General features: G+C 36.3%; 1 protein-coding gene across 1 annotated transcript in view; it reads right to left on the bottom strand.

Moving 5' to 3' along the window:
* Positions 1 to 24,271, bottom strand: part of HDAC9 (histone deacetylase 9) — a 700,487-nt gene that overhangs the window by 190,473 nt on the left and 485,743 nt on the right. The window contains exons 18-21 of the mRNA XM_004377428.2: positions 21,824 to 21,879; positions 21,491 to 21,578; positions 15,388 to 15,507; positions 14,977 to 15,074 (exon numbers count right to left, since the gene is read on the bottom strand). Of these exons, the coding sequence (XP_004377485.1) occupies positions 14,977 to 15,074; positions 15,388 to 15,507; positions 21,491 to 21,578; positions 21,824 to 21,879 (362 nt within the window). The remainder of the gene's footprint in view (positions 1 to 14,976; positions 15,075 to 15,387; positions 15,508 to 21,490; positions 21,579 to 21,823; positions 21,880 to 24,271) is intronic.

Genomic DNA, 24,271 nt, shown 5'->3' with positions numbered 1-24,271 from the left:
TTAAAAGTTATTTAAAAGAGATATCAAAGGAAACTGACCCTCTTTTCCCTTTTCCTCGTCTCTTGTTGATTCTGTTTCCCCTCCCTTCTTCCTTTGTCTTTATGATGGTGTGTTATCTAAGAGCTACCCAGATCCAAACAGTGAGGAATGAAAAAGAATCTGTAGAACAGAGTTCACTGAAGTGTTCAGTTTATGTGATAGTATATGATCACAATGTATAATATACATTGCATTTATTTCATTTTGCTTAGCTTGACTGTGAGAATCTTAAGGACAGATGTGTTTCATTTACCATTGTATCATCACTATCCAGCAGGTATTCGATTAATGTTTGTTGAACTAATGGTGAATGGTTTAAAATGCCCACCAAGTTTTCTATCTATATATCAGGATTTTTCAAACTGTGTTCTGTGAAATGCTCATTTCCCATGGTACTAATATATATTTTGGGAGAAAAAAGCCGAGTGAGAGGGAGAGTTCCATGTTCAAATAGTTTTCGGAAATGAGTTAAATAATATAAAATAGATTTCCTTACTGCTGGATTTCTTAAAGTCTTTAATAACTTTTGCAAATCATATATCTTCAAGAGATTTTCACCACAGAATATGTTTTCTTATTGAGAAATAGTTATTAATATCTCCTGTATCTAGCATTTAGCAAAATGTAGTTTGGCAAATACTTTTTTTTTTTTGGTACCTCAAATTTAGAACCATTATTGGGTTGTTTGGTCTCCCAAGAACTTTTTTGTGCTTAATGAAAATAAATATATTTTGAATGAACTGAGTATTCTATGCTTCTTTCTTCTAGTCTGAAGTGACATCATGTTCCTCACTGGCAAAAATCTGTCAAAACCAAAAAAAATAAAAATAAACGAAACCAGTTGCTGTTGAGTCAGTTATGTGTTTCAGAGCAGAAGTGCTGCATAGGGTTTTCAATGGCTATGACCTTTCAGAATCAGACTGCCAGGCCTTACTTCTGAGGTGCCTTTGGGCGGATTCGAACTGAGCGCTTAACCATTTGTGGTACCCAGGGATTCCAAAAATCTGTCAAGGGCCTCATTATTTCTCTTACAGGAGGGCAAAGGGTGGAAGTTCAGTTGTCTTCCCAATACTGAGTTCTCTGGGCTCTCGATATGGTTCCTTAGGCCCAAAACACATCATCCTGGTGGAGCGCTAGTGGCCAGTCAAATCTGTGCATAAGAATCTTCAAAAAGGAATACCAAATGAGGGGTCACCAGGATCATGCATGAAATTGAAACACATTAACGTCAATTTACTTAAATGCAAAAATGATCGACTTTTTTTTTTTTCCATAATGAGCCAAGTCTCATGGATTCACTCATGACTTTTCTACCCAAAAGGTGAAAAAGGGCAGGAAATAGGCCTGGACTTCATATTCCTTGGCCTTCATAGCATGACCATACCTCCTTGTCTGAGAAGGCTAATGGTTGAATAATTATGAATTCACTCAGAAGCATAATCCATCTTGACCAATTGGACCAAGAGAGGAGCAGCAGTGAGCTCGCGGAAGACAGAATCTTTGGTGACACCATGACCGACCCCTAAGAGTGAAACTTCCTCATTTTTGCTTCTTGGCTTAGCACTGGATTGAAGCCACTTTTGTGTAACCTTTTTGTAAGAGACTCTAGAAGCTGGGATTTAATTTTGTAGAGTCTCCAGAGGGGTCTTTATTCCTCAGGGTGTTAGGACAACTCTCACACCACAGCAGGGTTCCTCACTTATTTCCACGTCAAAGGGACATTAATAATAATCCACCTTATTACAGAATCCAACCAGACCTTTCTGGTGTGATATCAGTTGAGAGGGTTTTTTTTTTTTTCCTTCAATATATCATGTGCAATCATTGCAGCCCCTGAAAGTAAATGTTCTCTTTGCAAAAAAAAAAAAAGGCACAAACAAAAATGTTTTGAAAAGTAATCACTTGTTTAAAAAATGGAAATTGGGCTTCTGTGTTGTAAGGAATGTATGCGCGTAACGGTGAAATTCAACACTGGTAAATGATCTGACTACCTCAAAGTGAAGTTTTTGCCTTCCTACACTGGCCTTTAACCCTGCCCTTTCCTCCAATCTGAGAAGAGCTGATGTTGATGGAACATATAATGGCCCCTTTCCTGTGTAGTAAAGTCAGCAATAAAGCTTAGTAATTAAGGGTACCAGGGAGGCCCAGCCCAGCAGGCCAGTGGTGTGGCGAACACTTTTAGAACTTCAAACAATATCAAAGTCACTGAGAAATGGGCCCTAGCTCAGTTCTGGTTTGAATTAAGCCTCACTTCCACACGCACTTTTCAAATCCAAGCTCAAACAAGAAAGCCAAGGCCTTCTGGATTTCATTAGAGCTAATTATCTTATCTGTTTCATCTCAGGCCTGACCCTAAGGCTGGCAAACAGCTATTCAGTGCATTTGTGTGGTTGTTTGAGAAAGCCTCCAGTCAGCCAATGGCCCGAGGACCTGCTAATTAAAACACCGTTGCCCCCCTGCCTCTAGTGATTAAATATTTTCAAGCTTTTGTAAATAATTTTTCCATTCTTTGCCCCAAGCCTCAAAGGTCCAATACATGCAGTAATTTATTTAGTTTGTCAGAGAATACTGTTGGAAATAGGGTCATAATGGAACCTTTGGAAACTTTTATATGTCTTCATACTTCTGAAAGTGACAGTTTATAAACCAGCGAAATGTGTATACTGTTTCTGATGTAATTATGTCCTAATGGCCTTTCTCCTTTTGAAGTGATATAGTGTATAACAACAGGCTTACATTTTGTCAATAATCATATTTCCTCAAATGTCAACATGATATCTAGAGTGGGGAGTTTAATGAGATCATTTAAGTCCTAGAAATTGTATCAAGGTACATTGCCTTTACGTTTTTTGCCTGAGGGTGGGTCACAGTTGCAAAGGCTAGTTTGAGAAGACAACTGATCCAACTCTTGGTTGTTCTTTGTGGCAAGGACCTGCTAGTGAACACTGTGAATTCTTTCCAGAGCCAACTTCTGAGAGTGCAGTGAGTGATACAATGTCAGTTCAGAAAACAAGAAAATATTCAGGAAGGAGAAAAATTTGTAGAATGAAAATAACTGAATTAAAAACTTTTCCCAAAACTAACTTATATTCAACATGATCTGAGCTTGCAATCCTCTTGCAACTGGACTGTGAAAGGGGGTGGGGGTGGGGGCATTAAGAACTTTCTTTGTAGTCTGATATATACTAAAGAATACACAAGCTCGGTAACCACTCCAGAAAGCCCACCACTATCCTTCTAACACATGGACTTCCCTGCCTCCCATGCTGTCAGGCTTGACATGGTTATGTGTACTAAAGTGCATGTAACTCCAGACAAACTTCCTATACCAAAACACGGACAGAGCCTATGGACACACACAGATACCTCTCTTCCCACATGCCCAGGCTTGTCCACGCAGACTCACACAGCACTTCTAGCCAATCCAGTTATGTTTTATTGGAGGAAAATAAAAACCTGGGGTTTTGTGTTGTTGTTGTTGTTCTTTTTGAAGTATTGCAAGGAAAAATGTCTGCAGTCTCATTAGCTGCATCCAGTGTTCGCTAACACACCTATGAAAAAGAGCTATGGGATTGAACAGCCCTGCTTCTGTTGCTCTTAAAATGACACATTGGTCATATCCTAAATAATAGGCTTTTAATAAAAACATCCACCAAAGGCAAACAATTAAATAATACATAAAGCACCAGGGGGCAACCTCGTGGTTCAGTTACAGTCTGGAGCCTTTCCAAAGGAGAACATGTGTGTATTTTACAGGGAACAATACAGTCTCCAAAGTTATTATAAAGCGATGAAATTTTAAATCGGGTCATATAAGCCCTTCAGGCTTGGAGCAGGATTTTATGCTAGGTTCTGACAAGGAGATGCTTTCTTTACATTCTTATTTCTTCAAAGGCATGCTTAGAGAATTATATCAAATATAGTATATATCATTGCTATTTTAGAGGACAGATAGAGGAAATGCTAACTCATTAACTTTAAAAAAATATTGGCACTAGTAAGCTAGCAGGTAAGTGATCCTTCTTTAATTAAGTCAATATTTTTCATTTGGATTCTACATGTAATCATTTGATTTTTTTTTATCAATTGTCACATTCTCAAAATATTAACAAACTTTTGGCAGATTTCAGTTTTCTGAATAGTTTATGACTTAATCAGATAATTTAAACTGAATTAGTAAAATACGCCACACACCACATTTTATTATTTCTGTCCCTGCCTTTTCCACGGGCTGTGACACTTAGTGTAATTCTATTTATTGAACAGTCATGTATCACTGAATAATTTCTGCAATGGTATTTGCAGTTTGGAAATTCTGGAACATAAAAGGGACTTAATAGTGTCAGCAACCTGTGCAAGGTAGAGGACTTGGGTACTTAAAGCCAAGTCAGAGGCCTGGTGTAGTGTAGTAGCTCTCATGTCTAAGAGACTTTTTCTGAAACTAAAGGCCAAGAGGAGTTGAGAGGCCAAGGCCTCTTTAAGCTACAAAACTTTGAAATTGCAAATCTGCTCCATTCTTGCCTTGAGTTCCAAATAAACTCCTCCTTATTTCCTTGCCTCTTGTCTACAGTTAGGAGCCCCGCTGGCACAGTGGTTAAGAGCTACAGCTGCTAACCAGAAGGTCAGCAGTTTGAATCCACCAGCCACTTCTTGGAAAGCCTATGAAGGCAGTTCTACTCAGCCCTATAGTGTCACTATGAGTTGGAATCAACTCGAAGGCAATGGGTTTTTTGTCTGCTGTTACAGTAAAAATGCTCATTTGTTTTTGATATTCAGTCCATTTCAGTAATTCCAACATTGTTTTAATTTCAGGAAGTTATAAGCCAACAAAAATATGTATCCTAGATGGACCTACATTTTGTTCTCAAGTACAACAATATGTATCTCTAACAAGAACGATCAACAATATGTAGGTGGTATTTTCTTGATGGCCTTTGATACAGTTGTTTTAGAATGCTAAATATCCTCACATTGAGATGAAGATAGATTTAAAATTCTGCAGAACTTGAAAGCTGACTGAATCATTTATCTCTCCTCTTCTCCCACCCACTTTTTAAATTGCAAAACATGAACTGTAATGGCAAGAATGTTATTTTCTAAGCCTTTTCCATAAGAAGCATCTGTACAAAGTTTATAAGCTCGCTGCCCTCCATAAGGTTTACAGCAGCAATGCTACTCTTTGGAAGAGAAGATGTGTAGCCAATCAATACCCCGTACTGCGGTGCCCACAAGAAAGATGGGCAGATGTGTAACAGATACAAGGACAAGTACTCACCCTTCTAGAAGAGTGCCAGAGGAGTTTAAATGTCTCCATAAATGAGAACAGATGTTGATTTACAAGTTTCATCTACATGACATCAAAACATTTGGATGAAAAATGGAAAATTGAGTCTATCATCCAGATGTTTGATGTCATGCAAAGACTTGAACATCTTTCTGAAAGTCTTGTCCACCAGAAAATACTGTGAACTCCAGTCCTCCACCTCAGAAGTAACAGCTGAGCAGACTTTCTGTTAAAAAGAACTTCCAAAAGGACAATTCTTCCACTTGGGAAAGTCAATAAACAAATTCCTATTAGGAAACCATTACACTTACCTACTTCTCAAAAAAGGGACTACAAGTTTATTTTTATGGTATATTAAAACAAAAATTCTATCTCTTTTTTTCACATTGTCATCTCAATAAATCTAGTTATAATAAAGTTTTGGTATAAAGTCATAGAAAGGGAGAGGAGTTATTTAGTTTCAAAAAAACATAGCCACTCTAATACTCAAAGGCATTGACATTTGGTTAATAAATAGCTGAGAGGGTTTAATGAAGTAGAGTGGAAGTGACTTTTATTTTGATCAGTGTTCTATCTTGCCAGAAAATTAAGGATAATTTAAAATATTCACTAATACTGTGAAAGAAGTGTGGCTCCATAACTTTTTCATTACATTTATCTCCGATTCTGGCTATAATAATTAACTTTACAACAATTCCACCATTATTAGATGAAATGAGATGATTTAAGCAGATGAACTGATCTGAGCTGCTTGACATTCTGAAAGATTTGCTATCTGTGGCCTTGAAAGCTTCACAATAGTATTTCGTGGAAAGATTTCATATCCTGATATCTTTGAGTATTACACATACGTTGGGAAGATTTTGTATAAGGCAAGGATTTTATAATCCAGTATTTCATCTAGAAAATAAAAACAAATCCTTTCTAGGCATACAAATTACCTTCTTCCTTGGAGAACTGCTAGGGAAAAGAGCTAATTAAACATAGCCACTCATATTATTCGGAGAACTGTATAACTGCTACAGTAAATTCTTGGAGATTTTTGGCCTCAGAACTGTTCTAAGGCATGAAGAAAAAATGTTGCCTTAAATTTTTTTTATAGTTGATCTGATGTTTTAAAATAATAATAAAAAAAACATGTTGTAGCATTTGATCTATTTTAAATAGCTGATTATTCTTCGTTGCAGATAGTATCATTCGCTTTTCAAACTTCAAGTTCTTCAAAATATTTCCTGGCCTTTTACCTGAGCTCTATACTGTCTAATAATATCATATCTCTTTGATGCTCAGCTCAAAAATGAAGTTTGCAAGTTTCCCGAGGAAGACAGGTGTGCATAAGATCAATTTACTCCCAGGGTCAAAGAGCAGAAATTCTAAGGGTATCTAGAGACACACACCTATAGAAATTGTAATTTTTTTGACGAAAATTGGTACAATATGTTCCACAGATGAGAGAGAGAGAGAAAAAAGTTCTTAAACTATGCTTATTCCTGACACTAAAGAGCAGATAGGGTTGACAGCTTTCTAAAATTTATTCTTACGGATCTTTTTCTTGTGACCTGTTCTGATAAAACTCCTTGAAACATCTTAACATGCTGAATGAAGTAGAGAGAATAGAATCTGAACAATGAATAAAATTGTAGATCAACCAGCATTAAATTCATATGTAGTGTTCTTCACTGAAATAAAATATTAATGGATGAAAATCATTACTGCTTTGTTCCCAAGACTGATTGACAAGTTTGTATTTGAAGCCCACCTCTTCTTTATTAGCCACCTCTTTCAGAAAGAGAAAATGTGGGCTTGATTTGTGAGCTATGATAAATGGTCTGGGAAAGATGGTAGTAGGACCAATTTGATATGTACAGTATTTCATATTGGCAAATTGTTTCAAGAAATTCTACCCTCTTCCCCAAAATGTCTTGGACCTCCTTGGGAAAATACATAATATCATGACCATACTATACTGGCTGTCACTAACATTTGTGAAACCATTTCAAGACTGGGAAGCATCAACCACAGTTCTTATAGACATAATAATACCCAAAATCATTTTACAGAATTAGGTATGATTTTTAGATGACAACAAATCATTATTTATTTCAAAATTGGATCTAAAAGTTCATTTATCACCACACGTTCTATTAAAATTTAATTTGGGATTACTCAAATTCAATTTCATATTCCTTCAAAAAATCTAAATGTATACATAAGAAGAAAATACATCTTTTTACAAAGAAACAAAAAATATATTTCTTATTGTAAATAGTGTGTTTATCAAAAGAAAGAAAAATTAAAGGAGTTTAAAATGATTGGTTCTCTTAGTACGTCAGATGACAGGAAGGCACAAGGAGAAGGGGCTTGGAGATATTATATGGTACCAAAACCAAGCCAGTTGCCTTCGAGTTAATTCTGGCTTGTGGAGACTCCATGTGTTGCACAGTAGAACTGAGCTCTATAGAGTTTTCATGGCTGTCACTTTTTGGGATCAGATTACCAGGCTTTTCTTCTTAGGTGCCTCTGGGCAGGCTCAAACCACCAACCTTTTGGTTAGTAGTCAAGTGATAAACCGTTGCACCACCCAGGGCCTCTATTATATAACCCAAGGGTAGTGAAAATCTAGGGGCTATTTTTCAATTTTAAAATAGTGTTACAAATTTAGATGTCCCAACTAAATGTTGAATAGTCTGAAATGTCTTTTCAAAGACGTTCTTACTATGTTATTGTTTTGTCATCCCCTACACTTGACAAAGGAACTATAGTTTATGATTTGGGGCCAAAGGAGCTCTGTTTCCACTTGATGTCACAGAGTCCCTGCTCACCAATTACCAACTCTGTGACATCAGGCAACTTGCTAAAACTCAGAATGCTTGGTACCCTCATCTGGAAAATGGGAGCACTTAACTCAAGAACGTGTTGTAAAGATGAAAAGAAATGAGCACCAAGCAAAAAAGTAAGTCTCCAGTGAATGTTTTATATGACTATATTACTATGATCATTATATTTTGTTTTACAAAGGTATTATTTTCCATTATCGTAGCATGATATTATATTAAAATATGATAAAAAAACACAATAACCATAAAAACATTTACTTAGTTATCTCTACCAATAAAATGAGAGAAAGTCACTATAGTTGCAACTCATTTCTTAGATAGAAATTAGCAACTTATTTTTCGGTCTATATATATAACAAGAATATTTAGAAGACTGTCCTCTAACATTTATTAGAATAATGATGGCATACTTGATAAAGTAACAATAAAATATTGTACTTATTTATGTGCTCCCTGCCCCAAATGCTCTATCATCATTCCGTAGTAAACTCAACCACTATAAGAACACTCTAAGCTGATGTTATTGGCTATTTGTCTGAAAAAATGTTTGTTCTACGAATATGACAATGAAAGACTCTACTGTTATGCATTCAAACTGAATATATATTTTTGTTTTTGTCATAGCAGTGTTGAAATCATAGAAATCTATGATTCCCATTTTAAAGACTCTGCATCAGGGATGAAGTTGACAGGACTCATTCACTGAGACTATATATGATATTTGGTTAGATTTCCAAATTATAGTTTGGTATTAATGGAATTGAAATTTGCTTACACCATTAAAACAAATAGGTATGAACCAAAGACAGGAAAAAGAGATACAGGCTTTTTTTATGTGCTCAACTAGTTCAACTACTTTGACTATGTAGCAAAAACACTAAGTAAAAAAAATTTCTAGTTGGTTATATGACCAAAGTATTTTAGCAAAGGATACATTTTAAAAGACAAATCATTTTGATTAAAGAGACAGTTCATAAGCAAAGGAAAAGAAAAAAAATTGGTAGCTTACCAAAAAAATTTGTTTAAATATTTATATCCTAGATCAAGCAACTCATTCAAATTCCTTTATTTGATGGCACACTGACAACTTCATAAATAAATCATCCTTGCTCAGAGTATTCCCCTAAGATGAACATCCACAATGAGCTGATATTTATGGATCTTGTATACTTTGGAAAACTTCATCAGTAACAAATATTTATTAAGGTAGTTAAAGACTGGCTTGGTGAGTTGTAATTTTTTAAATCAGAACCCTGGGTGGTGCAAACGGTTAATGTGCTTGGCTGCTAACTGAAAGGTTGGCGGTTTAAGTCCATCCAGAGGAACCTCAGAATAAAGGTCTGGTGATTTACTTCTGAAAAATAAGCCATTGAAAACCCAATGGAGCACAATTCCACTCTGACACACATGGGGTTGCTATGAGTCAGAGTTCACTCAGTGGCAACTGGCAGCAGCAGTAGTACTATTTGCATCTAAGGAATCCAGATCAAAAATTCAATGCCACTCTTTTAGCTAGTCCTTGGTATATGCCAAATGGGTCATTTATTACTTCATCAAAACCTTCCGAATTTAAGGGGCTTGTACTTCTTTTTTGGAATTAAAAGGTCACACAGAGATTGTCATTCATTCACTCATTCATTCAGTCAGTCAAATAGGCATAATTTCAGGGGCTACTAATATCCTACTCCTACGCTGGAAACTGATACTCATTCATTTTAAACACTCAGAGATATTTTCATTATTAGATTTAATTAGAAGCATGAGATTCATATTATCTCTTGTTCAACATAAACAACCATTTAATGGTCTTATATAAATTATTATCTTTAGCATTTGCAGGACTCTTTTCAAAAAGTAGTCTTTACAAAAATATAATGTGTCCAGTGCTCATCTAGAGACCATGGAGAACATAGAATCAATGGGAACAATCTTTTAAAATGATTAGAAGTAAGACTGAGTGGCAGCATTCTGCAAAACGTTTGTTTAATGAAGAGAAGATGTCTAACATTCTTATAACCAAGTGAATGGGTATCCAGAGTTCATTATAAAACATACTCCTGGAGGGGCCAAGTGATAGGTTTCATGTAACTCCCTCAGACTTTTGCCCACTTAATACAAGGGACTTTCAATGCTCCTCTTCTAGTTGACATCATTTCCTCTCTCTTCTCCCATTCATTGATTCACTCATTCAGCAAATATTATTGAATAGTTCTTTTTTGTCATACTGTGCAATAAGCATTTGAAAGTTAGGTCAGAGGGTGAAGGTCTTACATTTCAGTAAATGTTCACTGTGCCCTATCACACCTTAGTCTTAAAATTATAAGCAGTAGACTACACTGTTAGTGTGGTATGACAGAACAGCATTGATTTAGGAGCCACGAACTGAGTTCAAATCAAGGCCCTTCCATTAGTAATTCTGCAGCTTATACAATCTACCTAAGAATTAATGTAATGCCTGTCGAGTTACTAACCTAGGACCTGGCACACAAGAGCTTAATAAAAATAGCTATAATTATTTTATAAAATGATAACCTTGGAAATATATTTTAGGTGAACATAAAAGATATTTGATATTATGGAATATAAGAAAAACTCTGGTGAAAAATCTAAAGTATATCCTCCTATTATTTCAGGGATAAATGATAACTGTGTGGAAAAACAACCAGTCATCTAAAATATATTTGTGCCCATTCTAAAGAAAGGTGATCCAAAAGAACGTGGAAATTATCTAACAATATCATTAATATCACACACAAGTAACATTTTGCTGAATATCACTCAAAAGTGGTTGCAGCACTACATCAACAAGGAACTGCGAGAAATTCAAGTCAGATGCAGAAGAGGACATGGAACAAGGGATATCATTGCTGATGTCAGATGGATCCTAGCTGAAGCAGAGAATACCAGAAAGATGTTTACCTGTGTTTTATTGAATATGGAAAAACATCTGACTGTGTGGATCATAACAAATTATGGATAAGATTGCAAAGAATGGGAATTCCAGAACACTTAACTGTGCTCATGAGGAACCTGTACCTAGACCAAGAGGCAGTCGTTTGAATAGAACAAGGCGATACTGCGTGCTTTAAATACAATCTTACTTGCTGAAAGTGAAGAGGACTTGAAGCACTTACTGTTGAAGATAAAAGACCACAGACTTCAGTATGGATTACACCTCAACAAAAATCCTCACAACTGGACCAATAAGCAACCTCATGATAAAAGACAAAATAGACTGAAGATGTCACTTAGATCTGCAATCAACGCCCATGGAAGTAGCAATCAAGAAATCAAAAGACACATTGCATTGGGCAAATCTGCTGCAAAAGATCTCTTTAAAATGTTAAAAAGCAAAGATGACACTTTAAGGACAATGGTGTGCCTGACCTAAGCCATGGTGTTTTCAATAGCCTCGTATGCATGCAAAAGCTGTACAATGAATAAAGAAGACCAAAGAAGAATTTATGCCTTTGAATTACGGTGTTGGTGAAGAATACTGAATATCCATGGACTGCCAGAAGAACTAATAAATATGTCTTGGGAGAAGTACAGCCAGAATGCTCCTTAGAAGCAAGGGTGGCAAGACTTCATCTCACATACTTTGGACATGCTGTCAGGAGGGACCAGTCCCTGGAGAAAGACATCATGCTTGATAAAGTAGAAGGTCAGCAAAAAAGAGGAAGACCCTCTATGAGATGGATTGACACAGTGGCCACAACAATGGGCTCAAGCATAACAACAGTTGCGAGGATGGTACAGGAGCAGGCTGTGTTGCTGTTGTACGTAGGGTTGCTATGAGTTGGAACCGACTTGACGGCACTAAGAACAACAACATTCTATTTTCAAAGTTATATGTAAAACTTAGAGCAAACTTAAAAATGTTTTGATTGCCAATGGTTTTCTTTTTGACATAGGAAAAAAGTGCCTAATGAAAACCAGAAAGGCAACATGTAGGACAAATTTTGACTGGGAAAATAAGTAGCCATGCTTATATGCCACTATAGATATAGCTTCAGAGGGAGACTTTCCCTTCAAAACTATTTACTACAGTCCAGAAACATTGAAAACTTAAGGAAAAAAAAGAGAAAACAGCTTTTACTTTTTTCCCCACTCCATTTCCTACACCCACATACAGATGCCAAAAAGATCCATTCATGTCAACACTGGAAAACAAGGGCTATACTAAGAAAGACATTCTTATAAAATATTACTATATCAGAAATTATTTGGAAGTCTATCTCATTAAAGCCCCTATATACAGAGGCACTTCTATGTTTACATGGGCAGTTATTTGCTTTCAAAAACTTTTGTGAAGTATGATTCACATTCTTGCCACCCTATCCTACCCTTATGCCCTTGTGCCAACAGAGCAAGATCATTTCATGACTCCATGCTTTTCTCAGGCTATTCTCTCTGCCTAGAATGAATTTTCTCCTACTTCAATTTCTTTTCCCCTTGAAAATTACTGCTTATCCTTGAAAGCACAGGTAGAACAGCACTTGGTGAAGCCTTTCTTGATCTCTACAGGAAGAGTTAAACATTTTACCCTCTCTCTCAAAGCACATTTTTTCTCTAGAACGTTAATCATTACTTCTATTATGACCCCGGAGAGCAAAGACGGCTTTGAATTCCAAGTGCTTACCATGGTGCCTGGCATATAATATGTGCTCAATAAATGTTTTTTGAATGAATGACTTACTTCCTTTGTGTATTCATAACAAATTCATGAGTACTTCTAGCCATACATGTTGAATAGCAAACTTGGTATAGTTCAGAATTAACAGAATTATTATTGTTTAAATCTGGTGTTTATACAACTATGAATGCTAAAGCCGCAATCTGAATTTCTGCAGCCTAGCTAAATAATGGTGCTTCTCTTCTAAACATGGTAGGTATGGTATGGTGAATGCACTAGGAAGTTTAGAAAAGTTTGCTAAAGTAAAGAGTCCACATTTAAGGCAAGGAGAAGGTGCAGTTTTTGAGGACATTCAGCCACTTTCATGAACACTTGATTCATTTACCATTTCAATCACAAAATAATGACCTGTAGGTGCACTCAGTATGTTTCTACATTATTTAATGAAAATGGTTGTGAAAAAGGGTTTCTTCTAAAAAAAAAAAAGTTTCTTTTAAAAAAGGGGCTTCTTTTTAAAAAAATATTTGTGCTTCCCTGCTGTGCCTACATGATCCATTTTAATGTAAAGCTATAGTACTACACATAGTATTACAAGCATTTAAAAAAAAAATCCAAGAATTCTTTATTGAAGATCAACAGATACAACATTTTGCTATAGTAGGGTCAGGAGGTTAATGTGTGTTATACAAGTTACCAGGTTAACTTGGAAAGCACAAAATTTTATACCTGACATAATGTTAACGTCTTCTATCCCATTAGAGTTTAAGCAAGTAATAGTGACTATCAATTTTCAAATATACGCAAACCAAATTCATAAAACTGAAACCCTTATGGTTTCTTAATATAATTTTTTAGTTTAAGTTTTATTGCTAATTCTTCCAAAATATCTTCACAGACAACCCAAGTCTTACGTAAATAAATTTATTTCAGCTATTGTTTTTCTATAAATCTTGTAGATACATGTATTTTTTTTTTCGAAGTACAAATCTGGAATATGAGTAGAATTGTCTTTTGTATCTAGGAATTCCAAGCCAAATATATTTCTTCTAAATGTATTTTTTTTAAATAAAAGTATTTTTTTATCAGTTGTCCAGGGCCTGGTCTCCAAGGAGAAATGACAATGACACTCTAATAAGAATCAACTGTGCACAACACATTAGCAACAGGATTTTTTCCCTTGGGAATGTATAAACGATAAATTTTAAAGCTAGGAATATTTCTAAAATTTCTTATCATGTAGTTATTTGCTTTTTCTTTCAATTAAGCAAAATATTCAAAAAATGATGCATTTGCAATACATTAAATTCTCCGTCTAAAATCTTGCAAGTGAGACACATATTGACACAATCAGATATTTCCCTTTAAAACAGAGGCCTTTCTAAGTACTAATTTTTTTTTCTTTAATTCCAAGAAGGAATGTCCTTTAAAACAAAAAACTCCATCTCCAAAAAAGAAAGCTTTGAATTTGTTGTATTTCTTGCTTAAATTAATTTTGAATGTTCTTTGCTTAGGAAAACACAGCAGAATGCAGTGTGTATATAAAAATATACATTGCGTTTATAGCCTACATTTTGTAGAGGAACTTTAAACACCCAATTAATTAGCTGATGTTTAGTGAGAGAGGAAAAATATACAAAAGTCATTTACTCTACTATCAAATGAGATTACCTGGGCCAATGTTCCTTAAAGTGAGCTAACTCCTCAGAGGTAAGAATGCTAAGAACTGCTATGTGCAAAAAGAATTCTGTGCTCCAATAATGTTTGTGAAATGCCCATTCGACACAGTTAAATAGGTAGTGAAGGACTTCTCAGAGCATTTAATAGGCTGATGTACACTGTAAATCATGTGATATGTTACACAGGCAGGATTTTCCAAAGCTATTTAATAATAAAATCTTTCCAGGGAGGAAGGCACAGAGTATGTGTGGGTCATTCGTCAATATGTCCGAGTAATTAAAACTAGGTCTTGATAGACCTTTTTTTTCTTCTTACACATATTTCTTATGTGTGTATGCAGCAATATTCACCAAAATCAAACATTTGTTTGAAGCTTTGATATACCAGCTCTTTTTTGCTACTTTACCTTAGTGAGAAATTTGTCTTTCACTTTTAGATTTGATGTGGCTTCAGTGGACATGTTTTTCAATTTGCCACTTTGAGAGAGAAAGAGAACTACCAACCTGAATGCTTCGAGGTACTCAATATCTCCCATGGGGGGATCAAGGCCACCTGTCCAGGCAATATTTATATTGTATCCTTCTCCAAGGCCAGTTCCAACCTGGGAAGAGGAAAACACACCACCATGGGTAGAGAAGCGGGCAAAGGGAAGAAAGCAAGAAGAGAGGATAAACAAACACATGTGAGCTCTTGAAACAAACATCAAACAACTTGCAAATCAGCCCAGCCTTGCCTGACAACCAGTGCTCTGGGTTATGCACTTGTTCTGCACTGGTTCTTGGTCCCGGGGGACAGTTCAGTAATCTTGTGTAATTTAAAACACCAGCAAAGGACAAGAAAATTAGGGGTAATCATGCAATGCAATTACCTGAAAGATGCAAATAAAAGTGGGGCTCTAAAGAAATAAACCGAACCTCATTTGGGGCTCCACTGCCAGGGAAAAAGTTCCCTTCATCATAGCGATGGAGTGAAATATACAGGATGCTGGGGTCAGCATAAAAGGCTTGCTGTGTACCGTTTCCATGGTGAACATCCTACAGGGAAAAGAAAACAGATGACAAATACAGTCATGTCTAAGTCCATGTGGAGACAAACTTTCTGATTCCTAGTTCCCTGTCTTTCTACCCCACCCTCCTTCTCAATTTGTCTTCTCACTATGTCCCTCTTTTTCTTTCTCCCTTTCTGCCTTCTTCTATATCACCCCTTTACTTCCTGAACTTTCAGGCAAATTACCCTTTAATGCACTCATTTTTTAAACTGGCTTCTAAAAAATCAGGAAACCACAGCGAGCATCCCCTGGAGACTCCAGATGAGCAGTCATTGAGAAAGCCCAGTCCTTTGGTACAATTAGATATTTATACACCGGCTCTTTGTACTCTTTGCTTCAGTGATGGAATCTCGCATCCTGTTTTATGGAGGAATTTTATGACTTATTAACTGCCAACAGTTCATAACCCCTCAGGCTTAATTAACTAGCCTCATTGGCCTCTGAAGAAAGACTAATGTTTAAACTACAAACTAGTATTTTGCAGAAGGATCTATGGCTTAGAGAGCATTTTCGCAATTCTTGACAGAACACTAAACAAACGTGTATGCATTGATTTGCCAAGTCCCACCATTGAGGTCAAAGGCTTTGCAACCAGCTGAGTAAATTGGCTTTCTTGAGGCATTCAGTTCAGGTAGCAATCCCTCAGCAGTTAGAATCACTTCAAAAGAGAATGCCAGATGCAAAAAGGACTTCATATTTCATTTTGGTAAAATCATGACGGCAAGAGTCGAAGACACGGGAGCATGAGCTCATTAGCTATTAAATCAGTCGGGCCAAAGAAAGATGGCATGGGGCTTTACGCAATCTTGTCCAATCTGCCTCATTTTAATATTATATCATGGCTCTCTTCCCAGCCTCTTTCCTGTCCTTTCTTCTTTATTCACACCACTCCTCCCTCCCACTCAAAATAAATAAATAAATAAATAAAGCCTGTGCCATTAAAATAGATGGACAAAAGTAAAAAACTTTTGGGACATTTATATGTGATAATGATTGATGATTCATAACTTCACAGTCCTTTTTTTCTTATTTTTTATGAAATAGACATATGTAGGAATTCACATGAGAAATGGAGAAGCCTATGTATGATGTGAAAAAGAAAACAGCATTTTTAAAAATGTCTTCACTGAAAGACCTCAAGTGTTAAGAATATAAATTAATATACTTCCTATATTTGGAACAAAAGTAAAATGGACCACTCTTTAAAGTGAATAACCTATAGAATACTACTGTTACATCTTCAGCTTATATGTAGTTTCTGGTTCTGTTATTAAAAAAAAAAAGTTGGTAACTTGTAACTCTATGTTTATGTTGTATTTTCATTATTTTATTTCAGTAAGAGTCACACTAATTTCAACAAAAATTCCTCCCATGTATAAGTCAGGCACGATATTAAACACCTTGTGTGGATTATTTAATAATCATATTGGGGATGTGTTATTACTTCTAACTTAATAGATAAGTAAACTGACACTCAGAGAGTTTAGGTAACTTACTAAGACTCTGCCGTGAGTAAGTTGCAAGACTGGGTCTTGAATCCACTTCTTACTCCAAAGGCCAAACTCTTAACCATTACAATGTTAACTTACACTTAAATTCATTATCTCTGTCATCCTCTTAGCAGATTTGTGAGGTGAGATTATGAATCATTTTTGTTCCTTGTTGAGGTTTATTCAGCTTGTCTCCAACCTCCAGCCCAGAATTCTTTCACTAGACACTGCCAAGCCTCCTTTTGGTGGGTTCTGAAAGTCTGCATTAAGCTTGCTATCCACAGTATAGACATATACTGATCCCCTCCCCGTTTTATACATAGTACACATATCCAAAATTAATCAGGGAATCATAAAATGTTGGACAGATATGCATTATCCCATAAACCTGTTCCAGATAAAGGCATACACATCACAAAAAAATAGCTAACTGAAACTACCTAATCCCATAATTCTGAATGTTCAAAGGAAACAAAGGATGATACAGCAAAATGATTTTCCTTTACGTGAACTAAACTGAAACGATTTAAGCCACAATGTCTTCTGAGGTTGCCACTGGATACCTAGAGGATGTACAACAAAGACAACAAAATACTTGGAAAAGCAACAGGGAAAAGATGTTTGCCTTTCGGCTCCACAATAGAATTTTTAGTCAGGATTGTAAGAAAAATTGTGCTCCGGGCATAAATGTATCCACACTTTGCAAAGCAGAGCAACACTGCCCTGATTGCTTTTGTTTCTTTTGCGACTTGGTAAAAATTATTTAAGAATGTTAAATAAAAGATGCTAATTTATCTTATATATAAAATCATGAGTGCATAAATTTCTGAATAAGAAATACACTCTTGTCCATAGCATAGCAAGGTTTCCAACCAACATTATTTATTAAAATCTAAAAATCTATTCTAATATTGGGCAATCCTTGATCCTGTACTTACATTCATGAAATATTTAGAGATAAAGGTAAGTCCTAGTATGCTTTTCATTTTGGGCAACAACCTTGAGAATTTTTTATTTCAGCTTTCTTTGCTATAAAATATTCATACTAAGTACTGCCTGCTCAGGAATGCTCTGAGTATTGTTTCTCCACAGCAATAAAACACTAGCATCCGTGAGAAATTATACCAGACTAACACAAGAAAAAGATTGTGAGAAATTACTATAGAAATTAAATAAACTGAATCACTGAAACCCCCCAAATAGACCCTGTATCTAAGATGCTGGGAAATGCGGAAGAATTATTTCAGTATTTTACTACTTAAAACAATTCTGCAAAAATAGATTTTATACAAGGGTTTAGAACCAATATATTATTCCTTATTATATTAAAATATCTTTGAATAAGCCATACACTCTACTGGTTAAGGTCATCACTCAGAAATATTTGGGAAAGGAATTTGTGACAAAGTTCTAAATGTACCCGACCAAAAATGAAATTGTTAAAAATCTAAGGGCATTTGAAGTAACTTTTCTTTTCTATGAAAAGCCTAAAAAGGTATTGTTTTCAAACAAAAAAATCATATTCCATAAAAGCTACCTGAGTCATAGAGGCAAATCCTACTTCTAAGACAGGGTAATGCCCTAAATACAATGGCTAGTCTCCTATCAGTTGAGAAGCAAGCTGCTGTGCCTGCTCCCTCTCCTCACCACTCTGAATGTCTTTGGAATTTCCCCAGAAGGAAAACTGGAATGGATGACCTTCACAGATCAAACAGAATCATTCCTGCTGAAAATACTCAACTCCTTGCCATTTGGCTGTTGCCCCGAGTAGGAGGTGAATCAGAACTCTGTTCCCCTACTTACTAACTAACCTAAAAGGTGAATCAGAACTCCGTTCCCCTACTTACTAACTAACCTAAAAGCTGTTGCCATGGAGTCAATTCTGACTCGTGGTGATCCCATGTGTTACAGAACAACTAAGCTCCCTAGGGTTTTCTTGGCTGTAATCTTCACAGAAGTAGATCACCAGGCCTTTCTTCCGTGGCACTGCTGGGTGGGTTTGAACGGTTAATTTTTCGATTAGCAGTTCAGTGCAAATGGTTTGCACCACCCAAGGACCTTCTCTACTTACCAGGCATATTAAAAATACTGAAACGAGCTGCCGGACAATGGAGTAGATTTGCTCTCTGTCAGCCCAAGAATTTGTGGAGCTAGTTCACACTCACTAGCTAACATTAATGACATCAGATATAAAGGAATAAATTTCGTCAGCCATTGAAGAACCTTCACCTCGTCTCCTTTGCTAACTTACAGAACAGACCTGTCAGCCGGGGAGAACGGATGTCTCAGCGCCACGTGGCACTTTAAAACTTCCTTCTCAGCAGCTGGAAGAAACAGGGGAATTTCCTCAAAGTAGCGCTGCAGCTGCAGAATTTGGAAGACTTGTAAGTAAGTATATGTGAGCTGGTGGTGATCTTAGAGGCAACCCTTTGGATAGAACTTCATATATTTAGAGAATTTGAAACTAAAACTTCTTGTCTGCTACAGCCTGCTGGGAAATAAGTATCCTTTATGATTGGATAATGGAATAAATTCATAATCAAAGGCCAGTAAGCTTGCAGGAACCTCCTCAGGACTACCAACTAATTTATTTTATAAATCTGACCAAATTACCTCCAGCAGTCTATTATTCCTTATATTAATGTACAAAAACAAAACTTTAAACACAAATCCTCTGAGGTACAAAGTGTCCATGTACCACAAGATAGGCATTTTAGCTTTCAAGTCTTTTCTACAATTTACTAATTTTGCATTTGGATCTCACAAATGTGCTTTCAAAGCGGACTCTTAACTGTTATTATCTTCACAGAATCATAAACTGGTAGTTAGAAGAGCTTCCTCAAAAAGTAAATACTAAAAGATTTTTAAGGATAGGATGCACACCATTTATCAATCCTCTTCCCACATAATTCTGACAAAATTAGTAACTTAGAAAAAAAATTTTCCCGTAATTCTGATCTTCATCTGTTATCCTTTCTTCAAATTTTTGGCTTGTCTTTCTATTACAGAACTAACAGTATTAGGAACATACTAAGAGGGTTAATCAAATCACATTTTCAAAATAATTCAATATCTTATAAATCATCCAAAACAGTAATTATGATTTATTTAAAATGCCATTTTGTATGTACATGGGAAAATAGGTACTGATGTCCTCATTTTTGTAAAATTTTAAGACCTTGCTCCTGTAGTACATCTAGCCTTCAACACTTTTCTTTAATGGTGAACTACGACCTGCACGTGAAACTTAAGCATGTTTGGGAAATATACACGGAAAAAAGGGCTTCAATAGCGTCCACACCAAACTGCTTACAGGAAAGCTCTAATACAGGGTGTGAATAACACTCATTCCAAGCAAGCACTAGAAATGGTTATCAGTTTTTCATTCCTTTTGTCGTCATTTTAACTCAACCAAGTATTTCCTCAGATGGATCTGTTTGTGCTCTCAACCCTTTGGTGTGCGCGCTTAACGGAATCAGAGGGCTGGATGGTGAGGCCACAACTTCCCAATAAGATTTAATTATGAGTGCAGATACGAACAAGATTTAGACTATTACGCCTTGCACTTCAAAAAAAAAAAAAAAAAAAACCTTTAACATATTTTGCCTTTAAATCTTTTATCACCTGCAAAAATTAATTAAGTGCAGATGTAGCAGGTTCGGTTTGGATGCCAGGGTTCATTTCCTGTCTATGCTTTGTCAGACAACCTATTACACCTCCTCGTGAACTGGAGGCAAACCGAAAGCGGGGCTCATAAATCACCATTCACTTCTCTTTCGCCCTTTCTTGGGTTGGTCCTTTTTGTATGGGGCAAATCTCCAGCTCATTATTCATGAATATACTATAGACAACATGCCAAGTGTCATCTGCATTTAAATAAACATTTGTTAAACAAATTATAACTATTGTGTAAGAATGCATCATGTTAAAATGCAATACTAATCTAATGCCTCTGGCTGTTAATCACTCAGGGTTCCTGCAGGGAGTCATCTCAAACTGGCATCCAGGATCTGAGATCTTTTCAGAAAGAATGACATGCTGACTTGTTTTAATAATACCACTGTTGCACAACAAGCAACATGATTGCTAACCAGGGGAAGTGGCCAATTTGGTAACCAAAGCAACAGCATTCTTTCCAGCACATCTGACTATTTAAAGTCCATATTCTGCAGGGAAAAGTAAATTCAGGTTCTGTTGGGTTATTTTAACTGTGGAAGTATCAATTCATTTAAGGATCATAAAAGTTGCCCTGATCTGCGCCTTCTTCTCATTAAATTGCAGTTAACACCATGAAAGCAAAACGTGAATGTTTATGGTTTCAGAACTGCAATCCTGAATTTAATGAGTTTCCACATTCAAAGGAAACGCACCCTTCAGTTGTTTGCAAGTGCTAAAAGCAAGACAGCCAGACAGAGAAATACAAATTTACTCCTTTTATCCAGAGTCACTGAAAATGCAGCTCTGGCCAGGAATACATACCAGATCTACAATCAATATCTTGCTTATATTTAGTTGGTCTCTCAAGTATTTGGCGGTAATTGCAACTGAATTAAAAAAGCAGAACCCCCTGCGGAATAGAGAAGAACAGAGAAATAAGAAAGCAAATCAGCCAGGAAAACCATTATAAATAATGTTCAGAGCATTTTTTTAAAATGCTATATGATCTCTGAAGCCATAAATCTGCTTCTGGGAGTACCTCGCAAGATTTTTCAGTCCATCTGCTAACAATTAGAGGCTTCAGAGACATGCACGGGGCAGGTGACTGCCAGGAACCGTGGCGCTTAGAGATGGGCAACAGTCCCTGGTACTTACATGGCTGTGGATTCTTCCGCGTGATGGCCTGGGGGCCTCACAACAGCAAATCCATTCTGTAAGAACAAGATAGGTTTTCAGTGATCAGATATGGGGGCAGTGCGTGGATCTCCATGTGCTACAGAGCAGCAGGCACACACAAAATACACCGAAGCCCATTAGAGGCGGCTGAGCCTGTTTTCTTGCCCTCATTACTACTTCATACAATGAACAGAAACAACATATATGATTACATTTTCTCAGATCCTGTCTCAAAAAGAAGGCTCCCACAAAGCCAGGGGAAGAACAGGGTTTGGGAGTTGTACCTAGCTGGCAAACACACATTCAGCTGTTGTACTAGCATGATTCATTTTCAAGAACAACCTCTTATTTTATGACATCAACATCCTACAGAGGGAGAAGAAATTCACTCTTGGTGCAGGTTTGGGTCAAAGTGCGGAGAGACCAGAGAAGATCCAAGGTAAAAATTCTTTAGCTGGATCCCCTCAATGGTTATTTCCACTCCAATGTCAGCAAAATGATAAATTTACACTCACACACTCACATACACACAAAAGAAATCCCAGAAAGGTGAAAAAGAGAACAATGGAAAGCCCATATTTCTTCCAGTCTATAAATTTAGCTTGGATGACTGCCAAGGCTTGCAACTTTATTGGATTCCCTAAGTCAATTTCTAGGCCATGCTCTGGAATTTTATAAAGAATTCCAGGGCTGAGTAGCAATCATATCTATCCATGATCAAGGAATGTCTTAACCTCTAGATTAGTTGGAATGCATCACAGAAAGCTGAAGTAACTCCAGCATGAAGGCAGGGAACTATAAATCCTCACAAAGGCATCACGCTCAGAATAGTAGGATTGCTTGACATGAAATTAATCATTTATCAGATGGTTCACACCAAAGGAGGTTATCAGATGGTAACCACCTTTCACTTAACTATGATTCAAGCAATATGCTCAAAAGAGAATTCTTCTTTAGTACACAATCTTAAAACCTCTGAAATAATTTTAGTATGCTCTAGGAATTTTTTTTTTTCAAATAGTTCACTGCAAGTATAAAGATAATATCAAGAAAAATATTCCTTAAGGCTTTAAATGCACATACATTTTTCCAGTATATTATGGTAATTAGCACAAGATGAGTTAATTTGCTATATATTTTGATGGGCATACGCATAGAGACAATCTCAGAAGCAAATTAGAAGCTAAATAATGCAGTATCAATTACACGTCTACGAATGGTGATAAACATATTCTCTTGTTCCTGTTGGTAAGATACTATCTCTGGAGATCAATGATTCATATGAAAGAAACTATTAATGAACAACACAGTGTAACAGGGACTGAAATATTAAGATTATGGAGTAAGACCATAAATGCTGTAAGATTTCTGAGAATGGAGAGATCCGTAAAGCTTATTCTAGGTACAAAATATTTCATTGGGAAAACAATATTTAGAGTGAAAATAACAACAAATATACCAAGGGACAATATAATTAACACATAAAAAACTTTATTATTAGATTAAAAATACTAAACTTTCATATGTCACATAAAAATTAGTATTTTTTTGAGTAAAAGTCATGACTAAACAACACAAAGAAATAAATTCACGAACCAATAACTATTAAAAAAAATCCAACTTAATTAGTAGTCAAATAAATGCAGATTAAAAACCCCGATGAGAAGCCATTTCTCAGGAAAACTGTAATTTTTTAAAATATTCTATGTTGATAATGAAGTAATGTTTTGTTGTTGTTAGGTGCTGTAGAGTCAGTTCTGGCTCACATCAACCGTATGTACAACAGAATGAAACACTGCCCAGTCCTGTGCCGTCCTCACAAGAGTTGGTAGCCACTGTGCCAATCTATCTCATTGAGGGTCTCCTTCTCCTTCACTGACCTTCTACCTTACAAAGCATGATATCCTCCTCCAGGGACTGGTCCCTCCTGATAACATGTCCAAAGTTAAACAGAGTCTCACTACCCTCACTTCTAAGGAGCATTCTGGCTATCCTTCCAAGACAAATTTGTTCATTCTTCTGTCAGTCTATGGTATATTCCATATTCTTCAGCAACACAGTAATTGAAATCCATCAATTCTTCTTCAGTCTTCCTTATTTATTGTCCAGCTTTTCCATGCATATGAGGCGACTGAAAATAACATAGCTTGGGTCAGGTGCACCTTAGTCCTTAAAGTGACGTCTTTGCTCTTTATCACTTTTAAAGAGGTCTTTTGCAGTAGATTTGCCCCATGACATATGTCATTTGATTTCTTGACTGCTGCTTCCATGGGCGTTGATTGTGGAGCCAACCAAGTAAAATGAAATCCTTGACAACTTCACTCTTTTCTGTGTTTATCATGATGTTTATTGGTCCAGTTGTGAGGATTTTTGTTTTCTTTATGTTGAGGTGTAATCCATACTGAAGGCTGTGGTCTTTTATCTTCA

This window comes from Trichechus manatus, unplaced genomic scaffold (genome assembly GCF_000243295.1).
Source record: "Trichechus manatus latirostris isolate Lorelei unplaced genomic scaffold, TriManLat1.0 scaffold00050, whole genome shotgun sequence".
Taxonomy (NCBI): Eukaryota; Metazoa; Chordata; class Mammalia; order Sirenia; family Trichechidae; genus Trichechus; species Trichechus manatus.
Note: the sequence above shows the minus strand (reverse complement) of the source record. Positions and strands in the feature narration are given on the sequence as shown.